We start from the raw sequence: 25,802 nt of genomic DNA, 5'->3' as shown, positions 1-25,802 counted from the left end.
CCGTCGATATTTTATTAGACTTAATGATATTGTCGTATTCGTGCAAATATTAATAAATATACGGACTTTTTTAATTATTATCTCTGGGCGATATTTAAGAGGCTAGAAAGAATAATACAATTTAAGGATCTTTAATCTATCTTTCTACACAAATCGTGATAAGTCTAATACTTTGTTTAATTTTTTACATTTAGAGTATGACTTTTTTTTTTAATGAAACTGCTTACTTTTCTTAAGGCTGTATGTACCCAATACCCTTACCTTTCACAAGTAAAAATGAAAAAAAAATAACGTCATAATTTCAGCACAGTATTTTTTGTTTTGATATAATTGTATTTTCTATAATACTTTGAATGGCCATATATAATGAACATTACCTACGTTTCTAATATTATATTTAGTTATGTAAACTAGAAGTGCCATGACATTAGTGGTTGAATTTTATTATAAATTAAGTATAATATAGATATAAAAATTAATAATAAGATTAGTTCAGCGACGTACATTGTATCATTGAATATAATTTTATTGATGTCAAACTAAAGATTACATCTTTATAATTTACAACTGAAGGTCAGCTTGGTACATAATGGCGTTATCCATTTGCGCAAATGCTGTAACTAATAAATAATCTATCTCGACGGTACTCGACCTGCGGTTCACCAAGCTTTTACGTGGAGCACGCTTTATTTAAACTATGTAACTATATGTATGTAAGCAAAATGGGAACTGACCTTTAAACGGAGTTTGAAAGGTGTATTATAATTTGCGAAATAAATTGATGATTTTGTGGTTGAGAAAATTTTATAATTGGTCTGTTTGAGTTGTCATAGTCTATAGTTTTGCTTATTAATTTATAAAAGTCAACTATTCTATCAAAAAAATAAATTAAATTTTTAATAATTAAAAAGCATTACCAATATCGCTTTTGGCAATTTAAGTATGCGAAATATAATTTTTCCTTAAAAATAAATGGCTACCCCTATGTGCATCGGTCCAAGGGTTAGTATCGAATAATTTGTGATAATTGATGTTTATCAACTAAACAACTATTGTTAAATACATATAAAGTCATACTTTAACAAATTTGATATGTCTGTTGCACAAACTGACGCGAAACATCATCAACAAGAGTTTAAACCTTATCCTTTCATTCGTGTGTCTATTTGAGTTCCTTTTTATATTGTTTAATAATTTATTAATCATGTACATGAATTGATATTTTCCATTTATATATGATTTTTTTTTCTACACACTTAAAAATATTTTTTTTAAGTTTCCTACTTATTATATGGAATGTCAAAATCTATGTATACTCTAGATTTAATTAAAAAGTTATTAGGTTAATAATATACATTAAAATCATTCGCAAATAAAATCCCATTAAATAAAATAACGGTTTAACTAGATTATAGATTAATTAGTTATTGTTATTAAACTTGACAATGCGCCAGATATTGTAAGACGTTTTTCAAATAGAAACATTTTTGTTTTTTCCAAATGTAAAGATCGCGTATTATACGTATTATGAAAAGAAGAATAAAAGCAATAAAATTGCCGACGATGTAAAATATAAATCTTAATAATGTATAATTAAGAGCCTCACTCGTATTTTGTGTTTTCTTGATGAAAAACGTCAGTTTCAAGTATCGGATATTGTAATTTTATAGTCTGTAATATAAAATGGCGAATGACTTTTTTTTTTCTTAAATCTTAAATAAGTATCGTGTTATGTCATTTAACATTTACGTTAATATTTCTATCAATTATTAAATGAATGTAGAATATTTCAACCCACCATTTTATTTTAAAATTAAAACAATGTGCCACTTTTCGCCACTGTTACAATGTAATAGCATTTTATAATACTACTGTTTACTGTTTAGTATAGGTAAATATATTCTTAGTAGTGCTGTACTTGGTGCAAGTTTATTAGGTAATTTACTGATCATTTTAATTGAATAATCGGTTTTTGTAGTAATTTCTAATAAAAAGTGCAGAGCAGTACAGTAACAAACCAAGCGCTGGACGATTGGGAATGATGTAATATTCATTGAAATTTAAAAATATAATATAAAATGGTGTATACGTAGATTAACTCACGAGTGTAAACCCTTCAATTAATGATCTTTATTAATACTTCATTAATTCATCCGCTTAAAGATTAAAAATCATTCGTTTTCGTCCATCGTTCATGCCCGAGCACTTTTTATGGCACCGATTTTAATAATTTTAATATTATAAATTGTTTATTATAGACCTTACATTGTATCTGTAATAATAATTTTTAGTTTTCACTTCAGAAACTGTTATATTCTGCAATGGGTTGGAAACGACCCCATGGTCAGATAAGGGTTAAGACAAGGCAAACATAGCAGGGGAAAAATTCCGTTGTTATATTGCGTAATTATTTCGACCATGGCTAAATATGATACGAATTTTCATTTAGAACGGCACATTAAAAAATATAATCTTCGTTAGGTACATTTAGAATTAGAACTATACAGCCACAATACAATTATTATATTATGTTTATAAAATAGTGATAAAATAAGTAGGTCAGTTGGAAACCAAAGATAATCCGCTCCGTGTGTTAATTTGACACGTTTATTGCAATCTGTGACATAAATTATACGCTGTAATTGCTTAACAACTGTTAACATTAACGCCATAATCGCCATATTGGCATCATTTAATAAGTCACAATTAGTTTTTTTTTTATAGCTGTGTAATCTGGAACGAGGGTTTTGGTGATTTATAATTCAACATTCATAAGCTTTGCAAATAAAAAAAAAACAATGAAATGTACCTAAGGACCAAAACATTTGTATTTAATTGGTAGTTTTTCTCTTATTTAATTAACATGACAAATGTGTTTGTTTATGTATAATAATGTAATGTCATAACGTAAAAAGGGTTTCGTTAGTGATTTAATTAGAAAAACCAATGATGATAATAAGCATTTATATTTAATACACGAAAAAAAAAATTGTTTCGTCGTTGAAATTTATTCGAATTCACTGACTGTACTTATTTAACGTTAGCGAATCATTTCGCATGTGTAATTAAATAATTTGACTTTGTATGAGCGTTGGGAACATTTGGTTTTAATCAATGAAATGTTTGAAAAATGAATAAGGGAAAGAATGGCTTAACTAAATTTTACATTTTAATATGTTATGGAAGTGTTGATTTTTCAATTTTGATGTTACTAAGTGTGGGGTAAAAATCTCTATTTTTAATAATATATCTACTATTGAAAGAATGTTGTAACGAACTAATATAGAAAAAAAAAAATAGGTTAAACACTGTTACCTACTATTATCAATATTCTCTTTGGTGATTTAGGATAACTCATATAGTTATCCTTTCATTGAATTGTAATATTTAATGGGTTTTTCACAATATTGTCAAATAAAAATATATATTGACAATAGATTTTTTGGAGAAATAAAAAAGTGCAAATTGTATTAGTTTTTTTTTTTTCACCTTCCTACTGTTTTAATTTACTTATCATATTTTGAAACTAAATCCGGTGTTGAGACCAATGCAAGATAAAAAAATAATCCCGATATCAAAGAAGGCATACTCTGGAAGTACTTATTGTCTCTTCCCTGATTCAGTTAGGTTAGGTTATTAATATCGAATTTTGGCTTTGCCATTAGAAACCAAGAGTTTATTCAAATTTTTGAACACCTGATTTGTCAGCAAAAGCACTAATGTTCCTATGAAATAAACTATTAGCCAGTAAAGATCAAGGATATAATGTGGTTATTGAATTTTATGGGCTTAAGTCCTCCAAACGTATCGATATGAGTGAACAGTCAGCGATCAAAACATCAAATCGATCATCAAAATTGTCGTTGTGTTGTAACGCTAATAGATATAATTGAATTTCATAAAATTCGTATGTTCAGTCAAAAAATTCTTTATTCTAGTAGTACCAAGACATTACTTTGTGGTAGGGTTTTTTGCCTAGGTATCGTCTGGGTAGGTACCACCCACTCATCAAATACTATTCAATTAAATTTAATGCTACCACCGGTTGCTACTACCGGTTCGGAAAGTAGATTCTACCGAGAAGAACCGACAGGAAACTATTAGTTACTCTTTTCCACCATTTCATTACAGAGTATGTCAGTAAACAACAATGATGTTTCTAAATCCTGCCTAGAGATCAATAAATACTAAGACTACGCTTTTTGACCTTTAATATAATCTTGTGTTGAGTAATATGCCTTATTTTTTATGAGATATATTTTTTTTAATATGCCAAGTTTAAAATAGCTGTGCAATCTTATAGAAACGAATACCGTGCCTCAGGAAGGATGTATTAACTTTGCGAAGTCGGAAACTAGGTGTTATTAGTATTCCTTACCTGCTCGTCTCTATACAATGATTATCACCGTTTCTTTCGTAAAGATCTATATTATTGTAAATATATTAAAACAACTATTAAAACATCCCGAAGGGAGTCTCGAGTTCCAAGATTATAAATAGACCTAACAGCTCTTTTTTGCAGTACGAAAACAGTTTTAATATCCGCAGCGTTACCTTAAACCAAAAAGCCGTAACATAAATCTATTAATCGAGCAGTATCAACGTCAGTTAGTTGTCTAACTTTTCTAACCGCGTATGCTGCGGAGCTGCGTGTCCCTGTCAGGGATGATATATGAGGATTCTATTGAAGTTTTGAATCTAAAGTGTTCATTATTGTTTAAAGCTAACTTGAAAATTCGCTTTCATACATTAGGTAAGACAAACAACGCATTTTGTCTTTTTAGCATTAGAACTAAATTATTACAATTTTTTGTAAACCAACTTTTTATCAATGATAACGCTCATAATTAGGTTATTAGTTTAGGTTATTGTTTACATCGTCATAATTAGGTTATTTCCTAACAACTTTAAAAAAGTAATGAGGTATCATCAGTAGACAATACATTATCACAAATACCTTTAAGATGAAAAGGAAGATCATTTATATATAACAAAAATAAAAAAGGACCCAATATTGATCCTTGTGGAATGCAATCTTAGTACAGATCCAGAAGACTTTATTGCATTAATATAAACCTATTGAATTCTTTGATTCAAGTTTGAAGTAATGAGATCAAGAGCTTTACCATTAACATTGTAAAGTTTTAGTTTGCCCAAAAGCGATACCCTCTCGTTTTTTTTTTGAACAACATCGGAACATCAAAAAATGATCGGAGTTCTGTCAACCTAAAAAAAACAATAATCGTCAGAGATCGCAGTTGGGATGAAGGGAGGACTTTATGGAGGCGATAAAAATAATTGAGATGTTTGTAGATAATAGAAAAACACGTTCAATTGCTTGTTAGTTTATTGCTAAGAAGGATGTTTCCCATAGCAACCCGAATAACAATAAATACGAGTGTTAACTGTAGCAACACGTATTACATATATAATATTAAGAATAATCTCTCCGGCTACAATTCTGCACGGTCTCATTACCGGAGAGAACATTACATACATTATAGAAGAGTCTGAATTAAGTTCAATTTTAAACTACATAATAGGCTATTTGACAATGCGAAAAATAAATTGTCAATTATCGTAATCAGTATATATTATCGGTCTTATTCATAATGAAACACTTATCGAAGGTATAAACCTATATTAGTTAAAACGTCATTTAAGCCTATCAAACGTTCGATTAAATCTTTATTCATAATCGTTCGATAAACCTCCGAAAACTATAATGCCGTTATTGTACATAATATTGCCATTCGGTAAAAAAATGGTAAAATGTGAATGGTAGAAAATAGTTTAAAATAATTAATTCATTCAAAAATCCATAAATAAAAATGCATTGACACGTGAAACTAAACGCTCCTGATTGGTCGAGTTTATGATGACGTCACTTGCTTGTTAACCTCGTTTGCCTACTGTATGTGGATTATATGTGCCACAGATTACAATACAGGCAAGTGACGTCACCGACCCCATTGCAGCGCCATATTGTTAAAGTAGCGTTTTCGCGCGCTGTGGATATTATAATTATAATATGGAATTTTTAATTTGATATTTATCAGCAAATATGTACTAGAATTTAAAAAGAAAACAACTTTTACTGGGTTCCTTAACCTCTACTAAATAATATGAAATGGATTTTAAAAACCAGTGAAATAGCCTATTGTTACAAATGTCGTAGCTACCTTATAGGAAGTATATTGCTTAAGTCTCCTCACTAAAGCAAACAACCCTGAGAAGATTTGATATATGGATTTTTGATCAACAAACGTAGCTTACATTATATCTGGACACTTTAGTATTCTGCATATTGTAAGCAAATTAATAAAAGTGGTTTGAATCAATAATACCGTTTAGATCCACGAAGTTGCAGTGGACCATTTCTCATGATGAACTAAATACGAGAGGTATACAGGACAATATATGGAATCAAGGTTTTCCATAAATTTACATTTGTTCCTCGGTTTGAACAAAGAGACGTTCAAACACTAGTCATGGTTGAAATAAAATAACAACATACTTATTACTATTTATTTATGAAAATTAAATCATTTTAAAGACATTCAACCTAATCCAAAGTAAACTAAATGTTTGTACACACATACTCGAAGCGTTCGCTTCGTTCACTCGCGCGGTTACTTCTGTAACACAGTCGTAAACAATTAAACCTTACTACGACTAACTAGGGATCAAAATGCTTCAGGTTACCTAGTTTACAAAACTTGTATAACAGTTCCATATATTTAAAAGATACAGAATGTGATATTTACAGTGTCATTGTATTTTCATACCAAACATTGTTTATAATTGTAGTTCAACAATAAAACGTACAATCGTGGCGAGTGCAAGATTCAATATAAAAATACTTCCTCAATTTGATTTTATCATTTTCACGACGTGTTCAAACTAACTAAGCTACTTAACGTTATATTCCTGACCCGGTTACAGACGAGGGCACACGGTATTAACAAATATACAACGAAATAATTTCTTTGCAACTGTCGCCGTTATATATTATATTATCTATTACATTTTATTTTATAAACAATATTCTATTTTAGAATAATATCGTCGCCTTAGCCTAAAGTTAATAAGTGAACGTTCGTCAGCCGAGTGATACTTCTTCGCCGGGAAAATATATATTCACTATATTAAACTAATTAAAATAATTCCAAATTATAATTTGAAACAACAAAAACAGTGGGTACTTTAAATTCAGTCACTTTCATAACTATTTCACGTAATACAGACGAGAACTTCACATTTGAATACGCAGTAGAGTCCGCTATAACCGGTGTGCCCGTTGTCGTTAGGGGTCGAGTCACTTTTTCTCGACGGCGGCGTTTGTTGCGTTTGTGTTGCCGGTGTTCGCGCCGCCGTAGTTCTGGAACGAGACCGGTATTCGTGTAAAGTTCGCAAGCAAAACTCGAAAAGCTCTCCTCTCGTGTTTGTGTTTCCAAGGACAGCAAGTCTTTTGATGAGATCGTAGTCAAGTTCTCTCTCTTGGCTATCGATAACAAGTCGCAAGTTTAAGGGCAAGACATGATACTACATAGATGCCACAAACTCAATATAAACGGTATGAATCACACGAAAGATACACAGGTTCTGAACGAAACCAAACTTTAAAGCCGAGAAATAAAATAATTGTTAATAAAGTTACTAAGTCTTGCACACTTGTACTCTCAAATAGAATATCATCGCGCTTTCGTCAGTCATATAAACGAAGATGTTCTCACCTGATAGAATTGTGCCCAGGCTTGCGCCGCGTCTGCGGCGTTCGTGTTGGTCTGCGGGTTCCCTTGCTGCTGCTGATACTGGAACAACAATAAACAATCATTCACATGCAACTAGCAAATACTTTGTATAGCAGACGCAATCTAAGTTGACAACAGAAGCGAGTTACCACGAACTGAACAGAAATTGTGTTTGGTAACAAACATTTTTCGTTTCATTATTATGGCTATTTTTTTAAAACTACGAACTAAATATGTAACTGCCACAACACCCGTGACAATCAGTTTGGGCACTAACCCCTTGCCAGCCTTGCTGTTGCTGTTGCTGCCACTGCTGCCACTGGTACCATTGCTGCGCCGAGTAGCCACCCCACTGTCCCTGCTGCCCCTGCTGTCCCTGTTGCTGTTGTTGCTGTTGCTGTGGCTGCTGCTTACCGCCAGCGCCCTGAACCCCCTGTTGCTGGTTGCCCCAGTTATTCCAGTTGTTCCAATTGCCCCAGCCTGCTACAAACGATTACATGTTATTTACTGTGAATAATAATTATATAACAGTGGACATGGTCCAGAGGATTCTGCATGTAGTTTGATCGAAGTTAATGGGTTTCCAATCCAGACAATCATAACAGTTTTCGATATTTATAATTCATATTAGTGCTCAGCTGTGAAGGAACATCTACCAAATGTGTATCCACCAACCGACTAACGGACACGTAAGGTAGAATAAGTTCCATGAAGAGGTTTTAGTCTAAAAACGGATAATTACAAGCTGTTATTTTATTTTTCTTTGCGCCACCAACCTTAGGAGCTAAGATGTTATATCACTTGTGCCCGCAGTTACACCGGCTCATTCACCCCTCGAAACGGAACACAATATCCGATGACCAGATGGCTTGTACTCAGCCCTACCACTATAAGTGGTTTCATAATTGACCACTTAAACAACTTAATTAAATTAAGATTAACTTGTTTGTTAACCTCGTTTGCCTACTGTATGTGGATTATATGTGCCACAGATTACAATACAGGCAAGTGACGTCACCGACCCCATTGCAGCGCCATATTGTCCAAAGTAGCGTACCTTGATTCTGATTGTTCCAGTTGCCCCAACCTCCCCAGCCACCGGCCCATTGGTTCCAGCCTTGCTGTTGATTCTGGTTCTGGTTTTGATTCTGCGGTTGATTTTGATTATCCTAGAAATATACATATAATTAAATGAATAACATTCATAATAATGTATGCGTTATCATAATAATCGAGATTTAGCGAGCATTATTTAAAACGCACCTTATTTTATTTTTTTTATGGATTTTGTTGGCGGACGAGCATATGGGGCACCTGATGGTAAGTGGTCACTACTACCCATAGACAAAGGCGCTGTAAGAAATATTAACCATTCCTTACATCACCTATGCGCCACCAACCATGGGAACTAAGATGGTATGTCCCTTGTGCCTGTGATTACACTGGCTTACTCACCCTTCTAACCGGAACACAACAATACAGAGTACTGTTATTTGGTGGTAGAATGAGTGAGTGGTACCTACCCAGACGGGCTTGCACAAAGCCCTACCACCAAGTTAATTATATGCCAGTTCATCTCAATTGATGATGATAATGTCCTTACCAATTTTTACCACGATGGCTATTATCGAGGGAGGCATGTAGCTATTTGGGCAGGGCGTATTTTAGTGCACAAGTGTATGCATAAATACAAGTACACTTTCTAATACCTCACTCCCACAACCATAACACGACCGAAAGAGTTCGGGTATAACTGTTTTATTGATCCAAACCGGTGTATTAACCGAGGACGTCGGGAGTCTGCGGGCTAATATGATGGCTACTAGATGGGTAGTCCAAAGAGACAATCTTAATTATATTAGTACTTAAAAGCAATACAATTTCAAGAAATAACATAATCTTCAGAGAAAGATCTTACATCAAAAATCATACATTTTTGATATTTTAAAGGATACATAATTATCATTTTGTATGCGTCGAAAATGAATGGTATATCTATATCCGTACCTGTCTGCTAACTTGTTGTGTGGGTCGCGGGCCGCGGGGCTGCTGTTGCGAGCCTCGCTGCCATGAACCGGTACCACCTTGGTTGCCGCCTGTTAAATTTGTATTTATAGATGTTCCATTAAATATTACAAGATGATTTTGTTGGAGAATTTAGACTATGGTGATGAATCTTAAAAATACCTTGTTCGGTGTGTGTGTGCGTCGAATTTATATAAAAGTGCAAAGGTGTGCCGAAACTAAGCACCGTCACCTAACCATTTTTGTATATGCACTAATAATGAGGTGTTTTATCGTGCATGAGTAATTGGCATCCACTAAATAGTAGAAATACTTGCTAGATTGTTAAATTTAACCATGTTAGTCCAGTGGATGAAAACCTAAAATGTACGAAGTATACTAGTGTATATATGAATGTAGTATAGCTGGAATACACAATCTAATATAGTACTTATTATTTCTGGGTCAACTAATACTAGAAATAAAGTAGTTTTTGGTGGATTTGGTTGGTTGGATGGTTGAAAAGAAACCTGAATGATACTGAATGAAATATACAATGTGAACTATGTTTATAATATTTACCAACGATACGAAATAGTTAAGGTATGGGTAAAACAGATTTTTCCTAAAGTAATATACTAATCTAATTAAATTATATTATAAATAGTGACCTTGGGGAGGTCCTTGTCTTTTGTCATTCTGATGAGGTGGGCCTCTATTTTGATTTCTGTTGTCACGTTGAAACCGGTCACCTCCTGGTGGACCTCTGGCTCCAGGTCCCCCTAGTCCGGGACCACCGGGTCCTGCAGGACCCCCTGGGCCTCCAGGTCCTCCAGGGCCTCCAGGACCACGGTCCTGGCGAGGTCCACCTGGACCACCACGACCGCCACGGAAACTATCTCTGTCACGACCAAATTCGTTTCTGAAAGAATTAAAAGTAAATGTTTTATTGCAACTTAAAAATTTCTTCAAATTTTAAAATTTTTATTATAAGTAATTATTTTGTTTAGATATAAGGACCTCATTAAGCTTTTTACTGTTTTACTGTCTTCTAAGGCGGAGATCTTCATTATTCGATTACACACTATTATACTATATTACACAGTACAAACATTTTATTGATTTATTATTCACATTCACTGATGCTAATAAAATTATAGTAGGATATTTAATGTTATTCTATTACATTATATATATTTCATTTGCTACCATCACCTACTCATTTGCTTTACTGTGTTTTATTAATTAAGCTGCTAAGTAAAAATAATGTATGCATTCATTTGATTGTGGTGTCCTGCGGCAATGGAACGCTTGGGCCATTAGAATGGTGAAGCTCACCGTGGCGGGGGCGGCGCCCATCCTCTGTCGAAGCGCGTAGGGCCGGGCCCCATGCCACCACCTCGGTCGCGACCACCCCGGCGACCCCCTCTTCCGCCGGAGCCCCCGTGACCTCCTCCCTGACCGCTCGCTGGGCCCCACCGACTGCCGCCACCGCCCCATCTGTCCTCTATTTGAGAGTAATGAAATAAAATTAGTGGAAGGTATGTATGAGCAAAACATATTCAGTCGGTTCGGTGGCAGAACACGTGAATCTCAACCGACAAAGGTGCCACTGATCTATAATGTGAAATGGCACTCACCGCGGTCGCGCGGGTGGTCGCGGCGGCGCTCGCGGCGCTCGCGGTCGGGCGAGCGCGCGCGCTTGGCGGGCGGCGCGTCGCGCGAGGCGGAGCGCGAGCGCTTGTCCTTGTCGCGCACGGCGCCGGCCGCGGCCGCCTCGCGGTGGTAGCCCTCCACCACCTCGCGCGCCTCGGCCTCGTCGAGCTCGGCATACAGCACGTCGTCCAGCCACGCGCCGCGCTCGGGCAGGCTGAAGTTGGCTGCGGACAGAGCGGCGGGTGAGAGCGCGCGGGGGGGGCGGGCGTCGCGGAGGCGGGCGCGAACCTTTCATGTCCAGCGCGGCGGGGTCGGGCACCTCCTTGCCGTCGGCGGCCTCGCGCGTGGCGGCGCGCGTGCGCTGCGTTTTCTCGTCGGCGACCAGCACGACGGCCACTCGGCGGTAGCCCTCGAACTCCCTGAGCTTGCGTCGCTGCGCCGACGGGTACACGTTGGTCTGCGCGTGCGCGTGCGCACAAAACGGGCGGTTATACACTGACGCGCCGGGCAGCCGACACCTCCGACAAGCTCAATAGAGATCCGTACGCGGTTACGATAGGCGAGGCCTCGGCTCGCCTGTGCGGTCGCGGGCCGGGTCGGCCGGGTTACTTACGTGCGGTGGAACGGACGAGCCGGGGACACCTAGATTGGTGTACACAAAATAATAAAAAAAAACGGAGACACGGTCGCGTCGGTGCGAGGTGCGTCCGTCGTGGCGCGGACGTACGGGCACACTTCGCCAACTTCCCCGGAGTCCAAATATTGCCTCGTGATTCGCCGTAAATGATCATTTACGGTTGAAAATTTGTTGCGAATATTGTTAGCGATCTCGATTGGTCCTGAGTGAAGTGCTCTGCCCGGGGAGAGATACATCGATAAATAAATAAGTAAGTAGTTTCGTCTCACCTGATCGAGTATAAAATTCCTGCGCCTTCCCTTGGCGATTTCCAACATTTTAATGACGCACTTGGCGCACTTAGAGACCATGGCGTCCCACTTGCCCTCGTAGCTGGAGCGGAAGGGCTTACAGTCCACCTAAGATTGACACAGCATACAGTCACACGTGCCCGAATTCCGAGCTTAACTTACTCTAAACTTATCCTAATATTAATAATATAATGCAGACGTATCGATACCAGGGACAATCCGTGATGTAAGGACTCGAATCTAAGTCCTCTTCTTGCGTCGAGCCACTGGTATCTTTTTTAATACACGGACCACGTGGGTCGGATAATTTTTTTTTAATAACGCTTTTGATAACAAATGTTGCTCATATTCACCCTGTTGAAAACACAGACTAACATTAGTATTCAATGTATAGATGGGAGCTGAGTCACTCACTTTTTGATATATATTTTTGGTATATTTGTTTGCAAACCTCATAGCTGAAAGAAAAATATATTAATTTTTGTTTTTTGCATGTAAGTATGTATGTGTGTGTATGTGTATTTATTGGAATTCAAAAGTTTTATTTTATACTTACATTAAGTTTTTCAAATGCTCATAATGACTATTTTAATATGCAGGCTCTTTTTAAAATATTTCGATAGAAAAAGTAAAAAGAAACAACATTCGCTTCATTCATAATTGACAAATATAGAAAACATACTTACAATAACTAAAAATAAAGTGAAATTAATCATTAAACTTTTAGTTCATAAGTTCGTGAAGTATTTTCTAACCCAGTCTATGTCCATTTTTAGATCAAATATATCACCTATGTACTTAAAAATAAACATGTTCATCATCACTGTCATACTTACTTTTACAATCTTTTAACTAATATATATGTCGAAATATTTTAAAGATATATTTATAAAAATAAAAAAAATCGAGTAAGTATTTGTCATATTTTGAACTTCCAATTTGGTGCATTATGTGGAATGTTTGTGTGTGGTCATCTAAAGCTTAGTGAAGTTAACTTTGTGAGTTTGTGTATAAGTGTTTCTGAATTCGTTTATTCTGAGAGTGCGAAGTGTGCACGTATGTATATACGTGACGCGATCGTGCGTGTGCGAGTCGGTGTGCGTGCGCGCTTACCTTCATTCGCTCGAAAAGCGCTCCAGTGGAGAGGATGTTGTACCGCCGGTCGGGATGCTCGGAGCAGTGTTTTTTGGCCCAGAAGGTCTTGCCGGAGCCGGGCAGACCGACCATCAGGATGACCTGAGAAAAAAACAATCTATTACAAAAATCGTCACTCAGACGAATCGTTCGTATCTTTCGATTAGAGAGACGATATCATTCACTCCACACTCCCGTGCTCAAATAACGCAAGTACCTCGCAGTCGGCGAGGCGCGCGGGGCGGCGCGGGCCGGGCGCCAGCGCGGCGGCCGCCAGCAGCTCGTAGCCCGGCACCAGGCACGCCTCCGCGCCGTCCAGCTCCTCCTCCACCGCGTGCCTGCAACGCGCGCCGTAAGGGCCGTTAGTGTGTCTTCAGTGGGCTCTGGCCATTGGCGGTCTCGGTGCCGCCTTATATACTACAGCTCCGCCTCGGCTGTGCCGGCATTGATTCGTTGATCACATAACGACTGAGTGGAAGCTCACCTGATAACGAATTTTATTCTCTTGTCCAAAACGTGACCAGTGAGTACCTGCTCCTCTGTGACCTCTTTGACGTCTTCCGCTGTGAACAAAAAAAATAAGAGTATTGCCATTAACGGTCAATGCGGTATCATAAATATTGAAATAATAATGAAAGTTAAATTTTAAGTAAATTATGAATTTAAGAATGCTTCACAATAGTGAACTTTAATTGAAAACATCTACTGACACAAATTACATTTAGTTAACTAGCCCAGTTTATAGTATCACTAGTACAAGAATATACAAAATTTCCTCTCAAAGAAAGCTTTCAATAAAAAACATTGAAAATTATGTTTAGTCTTTTAAACCATTATTAAAGAATTTATTGAATGATATATACGAATGTATACTCACATGGTTCCTCTTTCACTTCGCCACTGTCCTTATCAATGGACGGTTTCTCTTCTGTCTCCATCGGTTCAGTTTTTACTTCTACAGGTGCTACATCTGACTTTTCACCGTTTTCCTTGCAATAATAAAAAAAACTTTAAGTAAATATCATTGCTACACTAATTACATGTTACAGAGTAATTATGGCATATAATTACATAACTTTAATTTTTATTTAAAGGAAATTTCACCACTGTCAAGTAATTGATATTGTAAGAAATATTAGTCATTCCTTATATTGTCAATACACCAACCTTGGGAACTAAACTGTTTGTCACCTGCGCTACGGGCACACTGACCCTCCCCCCCTTCCCTTCAATGTCTGACGAGTGTATATTATCAACCGAGACACTCACACAAGACCCTACCGCCAAGTGCACTACCAGTTGTGCCATACAAACTACAAGGTGCGCTTTTCTATACTTTATTGTGGTATACAAATAATAGTTCCGAATTAATATATCATTATTGATACTAAAAAACTATTCGATATGACTACTTATAATATCAACGATCATTCGAGATCTCAACCAGTGGTATAGTCGTATTCAATATGAAAGCTGTTCATTTGCCTTAAGTCGAAATAATATAATAAGTTAAATCTTCTCAACGATTACAGTTATTTTACGGACATTAATGGTTTATTACAGTTTTATTTTACTATAATATAAACCTTACCTTTGGTTCTTCCGAATTCTCTTCTTCTTTTGGTACTTCTTGTACATCATTTTCCATTTCCTCTTCTTTATCTTTTTCCTTTTCTTGTTTATCTTTATCTTCCTTTTCTTCGTCAACCTCCATACTATTATCCTTGTCTCTCTTGTCTTGAGCTGCTTTCCTCTCTCTCTCTTGTCTTTCTCTTTCCTTTAAGATAAATAGAATAAAAATTTAATTTAATTTACTTTACTCAATACATGTATAGGATCTAAATAATTCACTTTTCTAGTAAGTGAAAAAGACTATTATTAACAATTTTTTTTAAAAACATTAAATTTGTTAACCATCATTTCCATCTCACCTCTCGTTTCTTTTTCTGCCTTTCTTCTCTGTCTTTTTTCTCTCTTTCTCTCCTTTCACGTTCTCTTCTCGCCGCCTCTTCTTTCTGTTTTTTTATTTCTTCCTCTCGTTTTCGTTTTTCTTCTAGAACTTGTTCTACCGGTATTTCTAACCGTTTCCGTACTATTTTTGTTTTTGTTAACATTGTATATCTGTGGTCAAAAAAGAAGGTATTTATTAATTACCAAATAGTAAATAAATATTATAGGTAGGCATTGTTTCCAATGAGAATGATTGTTTATTTTTTCTTAAACTCGTATATTGTTTATTTTTAATAGATCAATTTTCATCTTTTTAAAAAAGTATTTTTAATTATTGTATTTTGTAAATGTAACATGTGATGTATGTAGTATTGTAATTTCGCTTGCGATCTCATACGAAACAGAATTCGCACAAGAGTAAATACGAAATATTAATATACCTGCTTCGTATTTGTTATTTATATTAAAAAAATAACATATTTACAACTTAACAGGATTTGAACAAGCTTAACAATTCATTAAAAAAAAGTAATCATACAATAGTTTTAGTAATTCTATTGATATTATCATATGGGCAGTGACTTCCTTAGGAGAGGATTCCATTGGTCCTTATTGGGCCACATAAAAAAAGTTCTGTTTTATCAGTCTGTATTAATCTGATTGAAAAAGACATGAAAGGCTTGCTATCATTTTCAACGTCACAAATTAAAATATGATTATAAGTGAATGAATGTATTCAAGTTCTGACCAATTAATAACTCATGATTTGCACCAGTTATGTGAAAATAAGCTTTTGTTTTTTCTGACATTAAGAATGTTCTGCCAACCAATACTATACTGATAGATAATAATTGTTCTTGTGCATTTAACAAAACTGGCATCATTTCATCAGAACTCACCAATACAAAGCTATTACTATATATTCTAAATACACATGCCATTCTTAGACACTTTATTATATCAGTGTTCAGTTCAACACTTCTCTTTTTGACAACTTTGACTTAACATTTGAGAGAAGACAGTATTGATTAACTAATCAAACCTTAAACAATATTTATAAGTTAAGCCGATAATATAAATACATTTGTAAAACATTCACCTGTCATATCCAAAGTTGACTTTATAACAAACATTCTTAGTGAGGATGTGAGGGAACAGAGCTTTGCCTTCAAGTTTTTCCTTGTCAAACTCGAACGCTGTACCAAGTTCAATGCCGTTCAATGTGTAAGATATCTTGCAAGGTGTTGATTCTAAATCCTGTAAGAACACAGAGTTATTAAACGGCGGGATCATCCACATCATTCTTTCAAGACAAAAAATATTGTATATAATAGTGTATATAATACTAATACTAAAATAATAATATGGATAAGTCTATGTAATCCACCAATGAATTGGAAAAACAAAAGTATCAAACCTGATGAATCGATTAAAGAATATGTTATTCAGCTTGCGATCTTATACATTAAAATAATGTACAAGAGTAAATACAAAATATTGATTTACCTACAAAATGTTCTTGTTACCAAATTATTAAGTAGCAATAATAATATTTTGTAGGATATTTCTTATACATATATCGGATATATTATATGGACTGTAATGTATAATTCAGTGGTGCACTGGACTCATAAAGACTTAGTGTTTACATATTACGAAAATAGCTCTATTATATTATGCACTACAAGCAACCATAAACAGACCATAGATTAGTTTAAATGTCGACCAAACATGTCTTTACAATTTTAAGGTTAAACTTGTCTATTTATCTTTAGCCCTCTTGCATCAAAAAGGGTATACAGTATTACCGATGAGACCAGACATAAGGCATTTAAACTCACCAAGTATACTCCAAGCACGTCCTTTTCAGAAAACTGCTTCCCGTATTCCTTGAACTCGCAGTTGTTAACGATGCGACCCGTGCTCTCGTAGCCCCAACTGAGTTCACCATCACCTATTCGGTCAAATCTTATATGTAATCTAGATATGTATTTAAAAAATATTCCGTCCTCGTGACAGAATATTAATGTATCCCATGCCTCGGAAAGCGTGTGAACTTTGCGTCGGATTTTCCGTCACATCGATTTAAAAGAGTGCACCTGTGTTTGTCCCCACACATATGTATGGACAGCACTATAATTCACTATAGTCTATTATCCTGGGTATCCTAATCTGGTATTAGATTAACAAGTTGTCAAAGTTGACCAGAAAGACATACCGCGGTAACAATACTGTATGTATTAAAATTGATTTAATTAAAAAGTCAATTATTTGCATCTAAAAGAATATTGTAATTTCGCTTGCGATCTCATACAGAAATATCCGCACGAGAGTAAATACGAAATATTAATATACCTGCTTAGTTTTCGTTATTCATTAAATAAATAACAACTTTAATACTTCACAGGATTATGCTTCTTAATAACCTTCATTTGAATTTTTAAATATTGTGTTACTCTATAGAAATATAATATTTTATTATGGTCAATAAAGCATTATTATCATTAAACTCATTTAAAAACAACATTTTATTATATTCTTACCGAGGTGCAAAGTTGAATCATCCGTGGACCAGCCGACTCTGAGTCCGCTCGCTACTGATTCTTTTTCCGTCGATTCTGTTGTCGTCACTACAGAGCCGACACGAACCTGTTGATTAAATGTGGACTTTATAACATATTACTCGAGACATCGACAGCAACGCATGTAAGTTTCAATTCCCTCCTATTAACAATAAACATTAACTGAAACTGAGATAATTTTTGGCGTTCTTATATTTTAAGTATATATTTTTTACGTAAAACTAACAGAAAATTCAAGTAGAGGAGCAAATGGACAATAGTATGTAAGACCTACCTCGTACACGAGTCGGCCGGCGCCCACGCCGTGCGAGGCCCGCGCGCCGGCCCACGCGTGGGCGAAGGCTCCGTCGCTGAGCGGCACCACGCTGTTCAGTTGCGGCAGCTCCAGGTACTGGTTCAAGTCGCTGTCGTCTGCGAGACACGTGATTGACATTTTAAATCGGAAAATTACAAGTTCATAATTTAAACGTAACGTAAAAAATTACTCTTTTATAGCCAAGTGAGCAAATCTGGTTATGTAATTAAAGAAAAGTTACAGTTAATTATAGAAAATGTTATAAAATCAGTTCTAATCATTCGATAATATTTAAGTAAATATAATAAATCTTTTCTGTTCATACGATTGAGACTTAATATTATTCAAAACACATTTCAATCGATTAAATTACATACCGTATGTATTAATAAAAAAATAAAAACTTACACCAAGATAGCGTGACTTTGTCGTCGTCCAATTCAGGCTCCGGTTTCTGTTCTATCAAATCCTTTTTGTCTTTACTCGGCTCCTACGAAGACGAAATACAAAACATTAAACACGATATCAAAAAATAAAATCATATACCGATCGTATAGCCGATTCCAATAAATAAATAACTTCGACATTTCATTGATATAACATAACTGTTCAAGATCTAAAATGTCGATGAAGGCATAAACATTGTTGATATAAGTAATTGTAATATAGACGTAAAGAATGCGATAATATAACATCTGTTTGGGACGAATTTTTGACAGCCATATAATTTAAATTTTTGTCAATATCGACGTATTATTTTTATGATAATTGTAATTTGTTTTGTTATTCCGTTTAAAATTTTATCTTCTAAATAATTAAATCGTCACTAAATATATATTGAAAGCAATATTCACTTCAACAGGAGCTAGCACTTCATTGGTGACTTCTATAGTCTTATAGAAGTTACTCCACCGAGCTTTTTTCTCTTGTTTCCGTTTCAACCGCTGCAATTTAATTGGATCCTGAAACAATTTAAGATAGCTATACAAAACAAACTTCAGTTTATCATAGATGAAATCGCCATCTATAGATATCTGCTCTATATTGTTGTCTATTGTCGATAGCTATCTATGTGATCCTTTATGTGTGTGAACAGTGGCATGTCAAACTTGAGTGAAAAATATTTTTTTAAATATTTGTAATAAGCATTAAAATCTATTAAATACTTTACTTTACTTAACTTAATAAATTCCATATTGGATTTTTAGATAGAAACCCTATTTAATATAAACTATTAAGTGTTTTGATTAATTTGAAATATTATTTACATGTTCTAGCAAGTTAAGTATTTCTAGCCTACAGTCTATAAAGGACGATTTATAACCATACTCTACAACTAAGGAGCCGAACACATTAAATATTATTCAATTTCTTAAACTGTCCTGCCATGAAGATGTATGCTTGTGAATATAATCATATTGTATCTATAGCCTACTCCAATTATAGGAGGACTAAAACACATTAAGAACTTCTATATTGCATTGATATGATATAATTAGTCAGGTCTCGAGAAATAAACTGTTTGTAGTGTATAACATAGCAGAGATATTATCAAATCAGATAGTTCACGCAAGTCTACGGTTAATCTGTACTCCTTAGTCATTCGATTGGAATAGGCTATATAATTGTGATACATGTATAATCCAGCTCCGGATTACCTTGCTCACTTCTTCTAAGCGCTTCGCGTCCTCCTCGGCCTGCTGCTTTTCTCTCTCGAGTCTCTCCTGCTCCTTCTGTATGAGCCTCTCGTTGAGCTGTTCCCATTCTTCCTCTTCCGTCATTTCCCATCTCCGCTGTAATATAATCAAATAATCATATAGTTTTATTTTTAGTTAATTACTTTATGGGATTTTTTATAAAAAAAATATACTAATTTGTTTATTTTTTGCTATCTTTACTCTAGTCTTCTCACGCACTAAGACATCTTGTAAGCACGTGCGTCACTCATGCGCGCGTCAATTAGGAGGCTTCGTTAGTAAACAGATCGATACGTACGGTGCTTTTGTATATTATCTATCTATGTTGGGTATATCGTATTCGCAAGTTAACGCGCCTCAATACCTTTGTTTTATCTCTTCGTCTGTTGTAGACATATTTATTTGTCTATTAAACAGCTTTTTAAATGTCATACATAAGTTAAGTTCCTTATATTTTATGAAAAACGAGCGTATAATTTTTTCGAACCAAAAAGTTACATAAGCGACACATAATTAAATTTGATAACAAGTCTAACTTTTGTTGAGTCTTTACAAGCGCTTAAATATCATGGAATATGTAAATCTAAAGTTTCATTACCTTTAATTCTCTTGTCATTGGAATATATTTAACGTTCGTGTATCGAAACAGGACTATAGATAGTACTTTATGTTTTTATTTATGACATAAAATAAATTAACAAAAAAAAACTATTATTATCGTACCTATTCCACATAACATTGTCTGATATTGACAGATCAAATCGATATTCTGATATCAATAGATGAAAGTAATCACTAGACAGAAAATTATTAAATTATACTTTTATCAAAAAAAGTTTACCTTGGTTCTTTTGTATTTTATTGCATACGAACAAAACGTCCATCAAAATCTAAGTATTCTTTATTCAAGTAGGCTTATACTAGCACTTCAGAATTTTAAAATATAAAGTGTCCACCAGTTCTAAATGTAGACTCTACATTTCTATGTGCGATTTATAGGTGCGTGCTTCTGCACCGGTAAGAAATTCAGTAGCTACTCTTATCTCAATTACATTTATAAAACGTATATAACAATAAATTACATTAATATTAACCACAGTTATTTGATTATCGAAATACATAGGAAATTAAACTTTTTGATGGTAGAGGATTGTGCTAGCCCGTCTGGGTAGGTACCGCCCACTCATCAGATATCCTATCGCCAAACAACAGTACTATTGTTGTGTTCAGGTTTGACGAGTGAGTGAGCCAGTGTAACTACAGGCACAAGAGACATCTTACTTCCCAAGGTTGGTGGCGCATTGGCAATCTAAGGAATGGTTAATATTTTTTACAGCACCATTATCTATGGGCGGTTGTGACCACATACCATCAGGTGGCCCATATGCTCGTCCGCCAACCTATACCATTATAAAAAAAAACTTGACTCAAATGCCATTCTACAAAACGGACTCGACAAGGAATTTGCCTTTTGTTGAATGCATTATAAACAAGTTTACAGTTGCTAACAATGCTTTTGATTATTTTTAGTTTTTTACTAACAGGTGTTTTTTGGTTGAGAGCTGCGCGTTGAGATATAGACTGATATTGACATATGGAAAGTTAATAACTAGGACTTTTGTCTCACTGGTCTGTTGTTAACAGCCTTCGAATGTGCGGTTTATTCGATAATATTATAAGCAGTCCTATGCCCCTGTGGTTTGAACGCGTGATTGTTAACCTTCGTGGATTCCATCTCGGTTAAGCAGTACTGAGTTTTCGTTTGTGTAATTCATTTTATATTTGACAGTGAAGGAAAACATTGGGAGGTGTTGTACATGTTTAGGATAAAAATTTACCACACATAAGGATTCATATGTGATAAATTTTGATCCTATCCCATTTCATTTTAGTGGGTACTAAGCAGCATTAGAGCAGCATAGCATAAGCCTTAAAACCTCTCCTCAAGAAGGAGAAGCCAAACCCAACAGTGGGACATTGACTGGAAGTAACATTTTTATCAACATATTTTTGTGAAGTGAATTAAATATATATTAAAACATTTCTTACACTTCTCTCTCTTTCTCCATTGTCACAGTTTTTATCTTTTACGTCATTGTCTTCTTCGCTTTGGTCCATTTTCACATCGTCATTCCCTTCAGTCACTTCATTTTGTTGTTCCACCTGCTTGCTATTTGTTTCTTCTTGGGGACTTGGTTCTAAAAAAATAAGTTTTCTTATTGAATATCGTTGATATACAAAATAACATACTGTACCCGTGTTACAAACATGTACCGGAAGTTCTGGTATAAACTAGATACATTCCCCCATGTCCATATAACCAAAAGTAAGTTTTTTTTTTATATATATGAATAAAAAATAGAATTTATGAATTCAAATTTGATTTAATATTTATTTTACAAACTAAATATACCATTTTTTTTGTCTTAGTTTCCGACTGAGCTTTTTTTTTGTGTTATATTTATATTAATTAACCAAATGTTTGAAAATTCAAAGTCAGCATACTGTACCAGAAAATAGATTTTTTTTTTTTTTTTAAATAATAATCTTTACAAGGTTGTCACTAGATTTTCAACAAATCCTTTACCTTGCTCCTCTTCCTCTGTACCCTCTGTGTCTTGCTTGACTTCATCGGGGGAGTCACTCCTAAAATGAATATTCAAAGTTAAAAACAAATTAAAACCATAATAATGTTAAGGGCACCAATTTTTTGTTAGTCTTATTTACTATTTAAACAATTTTTTACTTTGTACATACTTTACTTATGTTTCAATGTTTTAGAATTTATAAAATGTCCATTTGTTCAGTAAACATTTAATCATTCGTGATATATAACAATTTAACAAAAAATAATAGTAGTTTCATTAACAAAAACTTTCTGAAGTAATTAGCCAACTATGCCGGTTTTATCATAATGCACTTATATGTTAGCAAACACAAGTGTATTCTCATGCAATAGGCAGTAAATAATGGGTGGGAATTTTAAAAGCCTAATAACTCCTTAATCTTCTTAATCTGTGGTCTTATAAGTTAGATCTAGACCAATGAGGTGGTCAATATAAAATTCAGTCAACATTTATTATCGAAGCATTGGCTACATTATATATGACCACAATGTTATTTAGTAGAATACTCACGGATCATCTATACTGTAAATATCGTCTTTTGATATTTCTTCTTTCGAATCCACTTCTGGTTCAGGTTTTTCAATTTGTTGAGGCACTTCAGGTTCTTTAACTGGTTCTGGAACAGGTAAAGGTTCCCGTTCTGGTTCCGGTTCTGGTTCCGGTTCTCGTTCCGGTTCTCGTTCCGGCTCTGGTTCTGGTGGTGGTACCTCTTCCTTTGATGGTACTTGTGGTACCTCCTTCTTTTTTGGTTCTTCCTCTTTTGGTTCTTCTTCAATTATTTGTGGGGTTTCTTCTCGAGGTAACTGTTGGGGAATAAATGGTACTTATAAAATAAAAGTAATAATAAATAGGAATGATAATTATGTAGGTATAAAAAAAATTTACTGTCAGTCAGTCCTTAATTAATGTTTTAATTAAAATTTGTTTTAAAAATATACATTTTCCTTAATGAAATAAATCAAAACATTTTCAATCTATTTAGCAAATATTTATAAGTCCATCTGAATAGGTACCACCCAAATATCACATATTCTACTGCCAAGCAACAGTACTTAGTTTTGTTGGTATTGGCGAGTGAGTGAGGGTCATACTCACTTCATCTTAATTTCTAATATTGGTAATAGTGACCACTTACCATCATCATCATTTGATGTCTATGCCTATTTGTAATAAAAAGAGTAAGAATATAATTATATTACCTTGGCGGGAGTTGCAGCCAGCCTAGATGAAGATGACCTGCGGGTGGTTCTCGCGGCCGCAGATCGTCTAGGCGTCGCAGGTTCCTCCACTTCTTCAGATGATGTGTCTAAAATTGAAGTATCAGCAAAAGCTGAAAATAAACAAAAAAATAATATTTATTGAAAAGAATAACTTAACTTTTTTTTAAAGTTGCCCATTCAAAATTTGCGCAGTCATTCGGGAGTAGGTCAGAAAATACACAAACAGATCAATTATATACAAAAATATTTAAGTAGTTTTAAATTACTATATATATGGAGATTAAATAAATTTGTTATGTGTTCACTTTAGGCTATTATTTTTTACATACTAAAAAAGATTTTTTTAGATAATTAACTGAACAGTAAAAGATTATCAGTACACTTAGTAAAAGTACCTATTACAGTGGAATCTTAATAGCATGAACCTTGTTAAATTGTAATCTTCTGTAAAATAAAAAAAATATAATTTAAATTATTTCTACTGAACCGCTAAATACAAAGTATCTCAAATTATTTAGATATTGTAACCCAAACAATCCCAGCAAGGCACGTTTACTCGATAACTTGAATTTTAAAAGTAAACTTACTGGAGTAAGTCTATATTAGTAAAATTAACCTATGGAAGGAATGGAAAACTTAATTTGTTTTAATTGTTACAAAGTATTAATAGATTATATTATAAAATATATAGCATTTAGTAGACACAATATGTTTCAATTTATTAAGTCTTTCTTAGTTAACATTACTACTCAACATGCATTAGGTACTTATTACAACTACATAACTTTAAGCTGAAGAAAATCATGTAATTATAAAAAATAAAACTATTATCTAAAGCATTTCATACTAAATAACATTTAATTAAGCTAGTCCAGGTTAAGAATAATACAATACTTATTATATTAAGGACTGAACACAGGAATACAAAAAACACACATTCACAAAGTGTAGTCATAAATAAGTTTAAACTTTGCAATATCTAAAAATGCAATAAATACTTGCCTGAGTTTTATTGAAGTGTTTTATAATCCAATTATTCAAAATGGATAAAAAAACATTGAAAAATAATTAAAAAAGAAAACAAAATATGAACAGTAAGCGATTACACAGCATTACGATGTATCCAAGGTTTCATTGAATTTATGTTGATGATACGGCACTCAATAAATGTTTGTGTTTATCAAACTGGAAACTTCTACGAATACGTACTATTAAGTTACTAACAAAATACGTTGTGCATGTTAACAAGATAAAATCTTGGTGTAATTTATACAGCATTTTAAATTAACTGTAAAATTACCAATTAAACCGTTAAACTATTTTTTTTATTTAAAAAAAAATCATGCAATACGTCATGCGTATAAACATGGCCAAATAAAACATGGTGGAAGCGGCGCTTTACACGTGCTATTGTCAAACCCAAACAACCATTTATAGCTGATCATATTTATACAATTTTTATGATATTTAGAGTATATAGTACTTACTTTTGCCTGATTTAGCTTCTAAAGCCTTCTTTAACCTTTCCACTAAAGCCGGTTTGTTACCCTTAGTATCCAAGCCTAGAGCGCCAAGCTCGGATCTTAGATCCACCACTTTCATCTTAGCTGGATCCATTTTAATTTAAACAAATAGTCACTGCACTACAGTCTACTAATTATAGATCACAATATAATCATATATATTCCTTAAAAACAGTCATTACTCGTAAAAATTAAGAATCACGGAGTGAGCGCCAAGCAAACCAATATGGCGGCGGTGCAATAACTACAGATTACGTCAGTCCTTAAGTTTATGGCAAAGAAATAAAACCATTCAGCCAGTTCGTGCCACAACAAGCGTAATGTAATATAAATAAAATGTTTTCACTTGTGTGGGTGCATCTTTATTATAAATAAGAAGTTGCTAAGAAACAATGCCATATAGTACTTATTAGGTTTAGATTATTTTTACATT

General features: G+C 34.4%; 1 protein-coding gene across 1 annotated transcript; it reads right to left on the bottom strand.

Moving 5' to 3' along the window:
- Positions 1–7,182: 7,182 nt before the first annotated feature.
- Positions 7,183–25,603, bottom strand: LOC125073902 (heterogeneous nuclear ribonucleoprotein U-like protein 2). Its single transcript, XM_047684993.1, has 28 exons — positions 25,334–25,603; positions 23,826–23,956; positions 23,137–23,429; positions 22,587–22,645; positions 22,049–22,197; positions 19,961–20,095; positions 19,157–19,264; positions 18,711–18,792; positions 18,282–18,418; positions 17,969–18,074; positions 17,267–17,379; positions 16,525–16,682; positions 15,407–15,596; positions 15,067–15,252; positions 14,353–14,464; positions 13,960–14,038; positions 13,693–13,813; positions 13,455–13,577; positions 12,321–12,449; positions 11,703–11,871; positions 11,399–11,638; positions 11,097–11,265; positions 10,430–10,680; positions 9,762–9,850; positions 8,812–8,923; positions 8,032–8,237; positions 7,737–7,814; positions 7,183–7,381 (listed from the first exon to the last, which is right to left on the bottom strand). Exons 1-28 carry the CDS (start codon positions 25,461–25,463, stop codon positions 7,319–7,321), a joined length of 3,918 nt encoding a protein of 1,305 aa, XP_047540949.1. The 5' UTR covers positions 25,464–25,603; the 3' UTR covers positions 7,183–7,318.
- Between the last annotated feature and the right edge of the window lie 199 nt (positions 25,604–25,802).

Source organism: Vanessa atalanta, chromosome 26 (assembly GCF_905147765.1).
Source record: "Vanessa atalanta chromosome 26, ilVanAtal1.2, whole genome shotgun sequence".
Classification (NCBI taxonomy): Eukaryota; Metazoa; Arthropoda; class Insecta; order Lepidoptera; family Nymphalidae; genus Vanessa; species Vanessa atalanta.
Note: the sequence above shows the minus strand (reverse complement) of the source record. Positions and strands in the feature narration are given on the sequence as shown.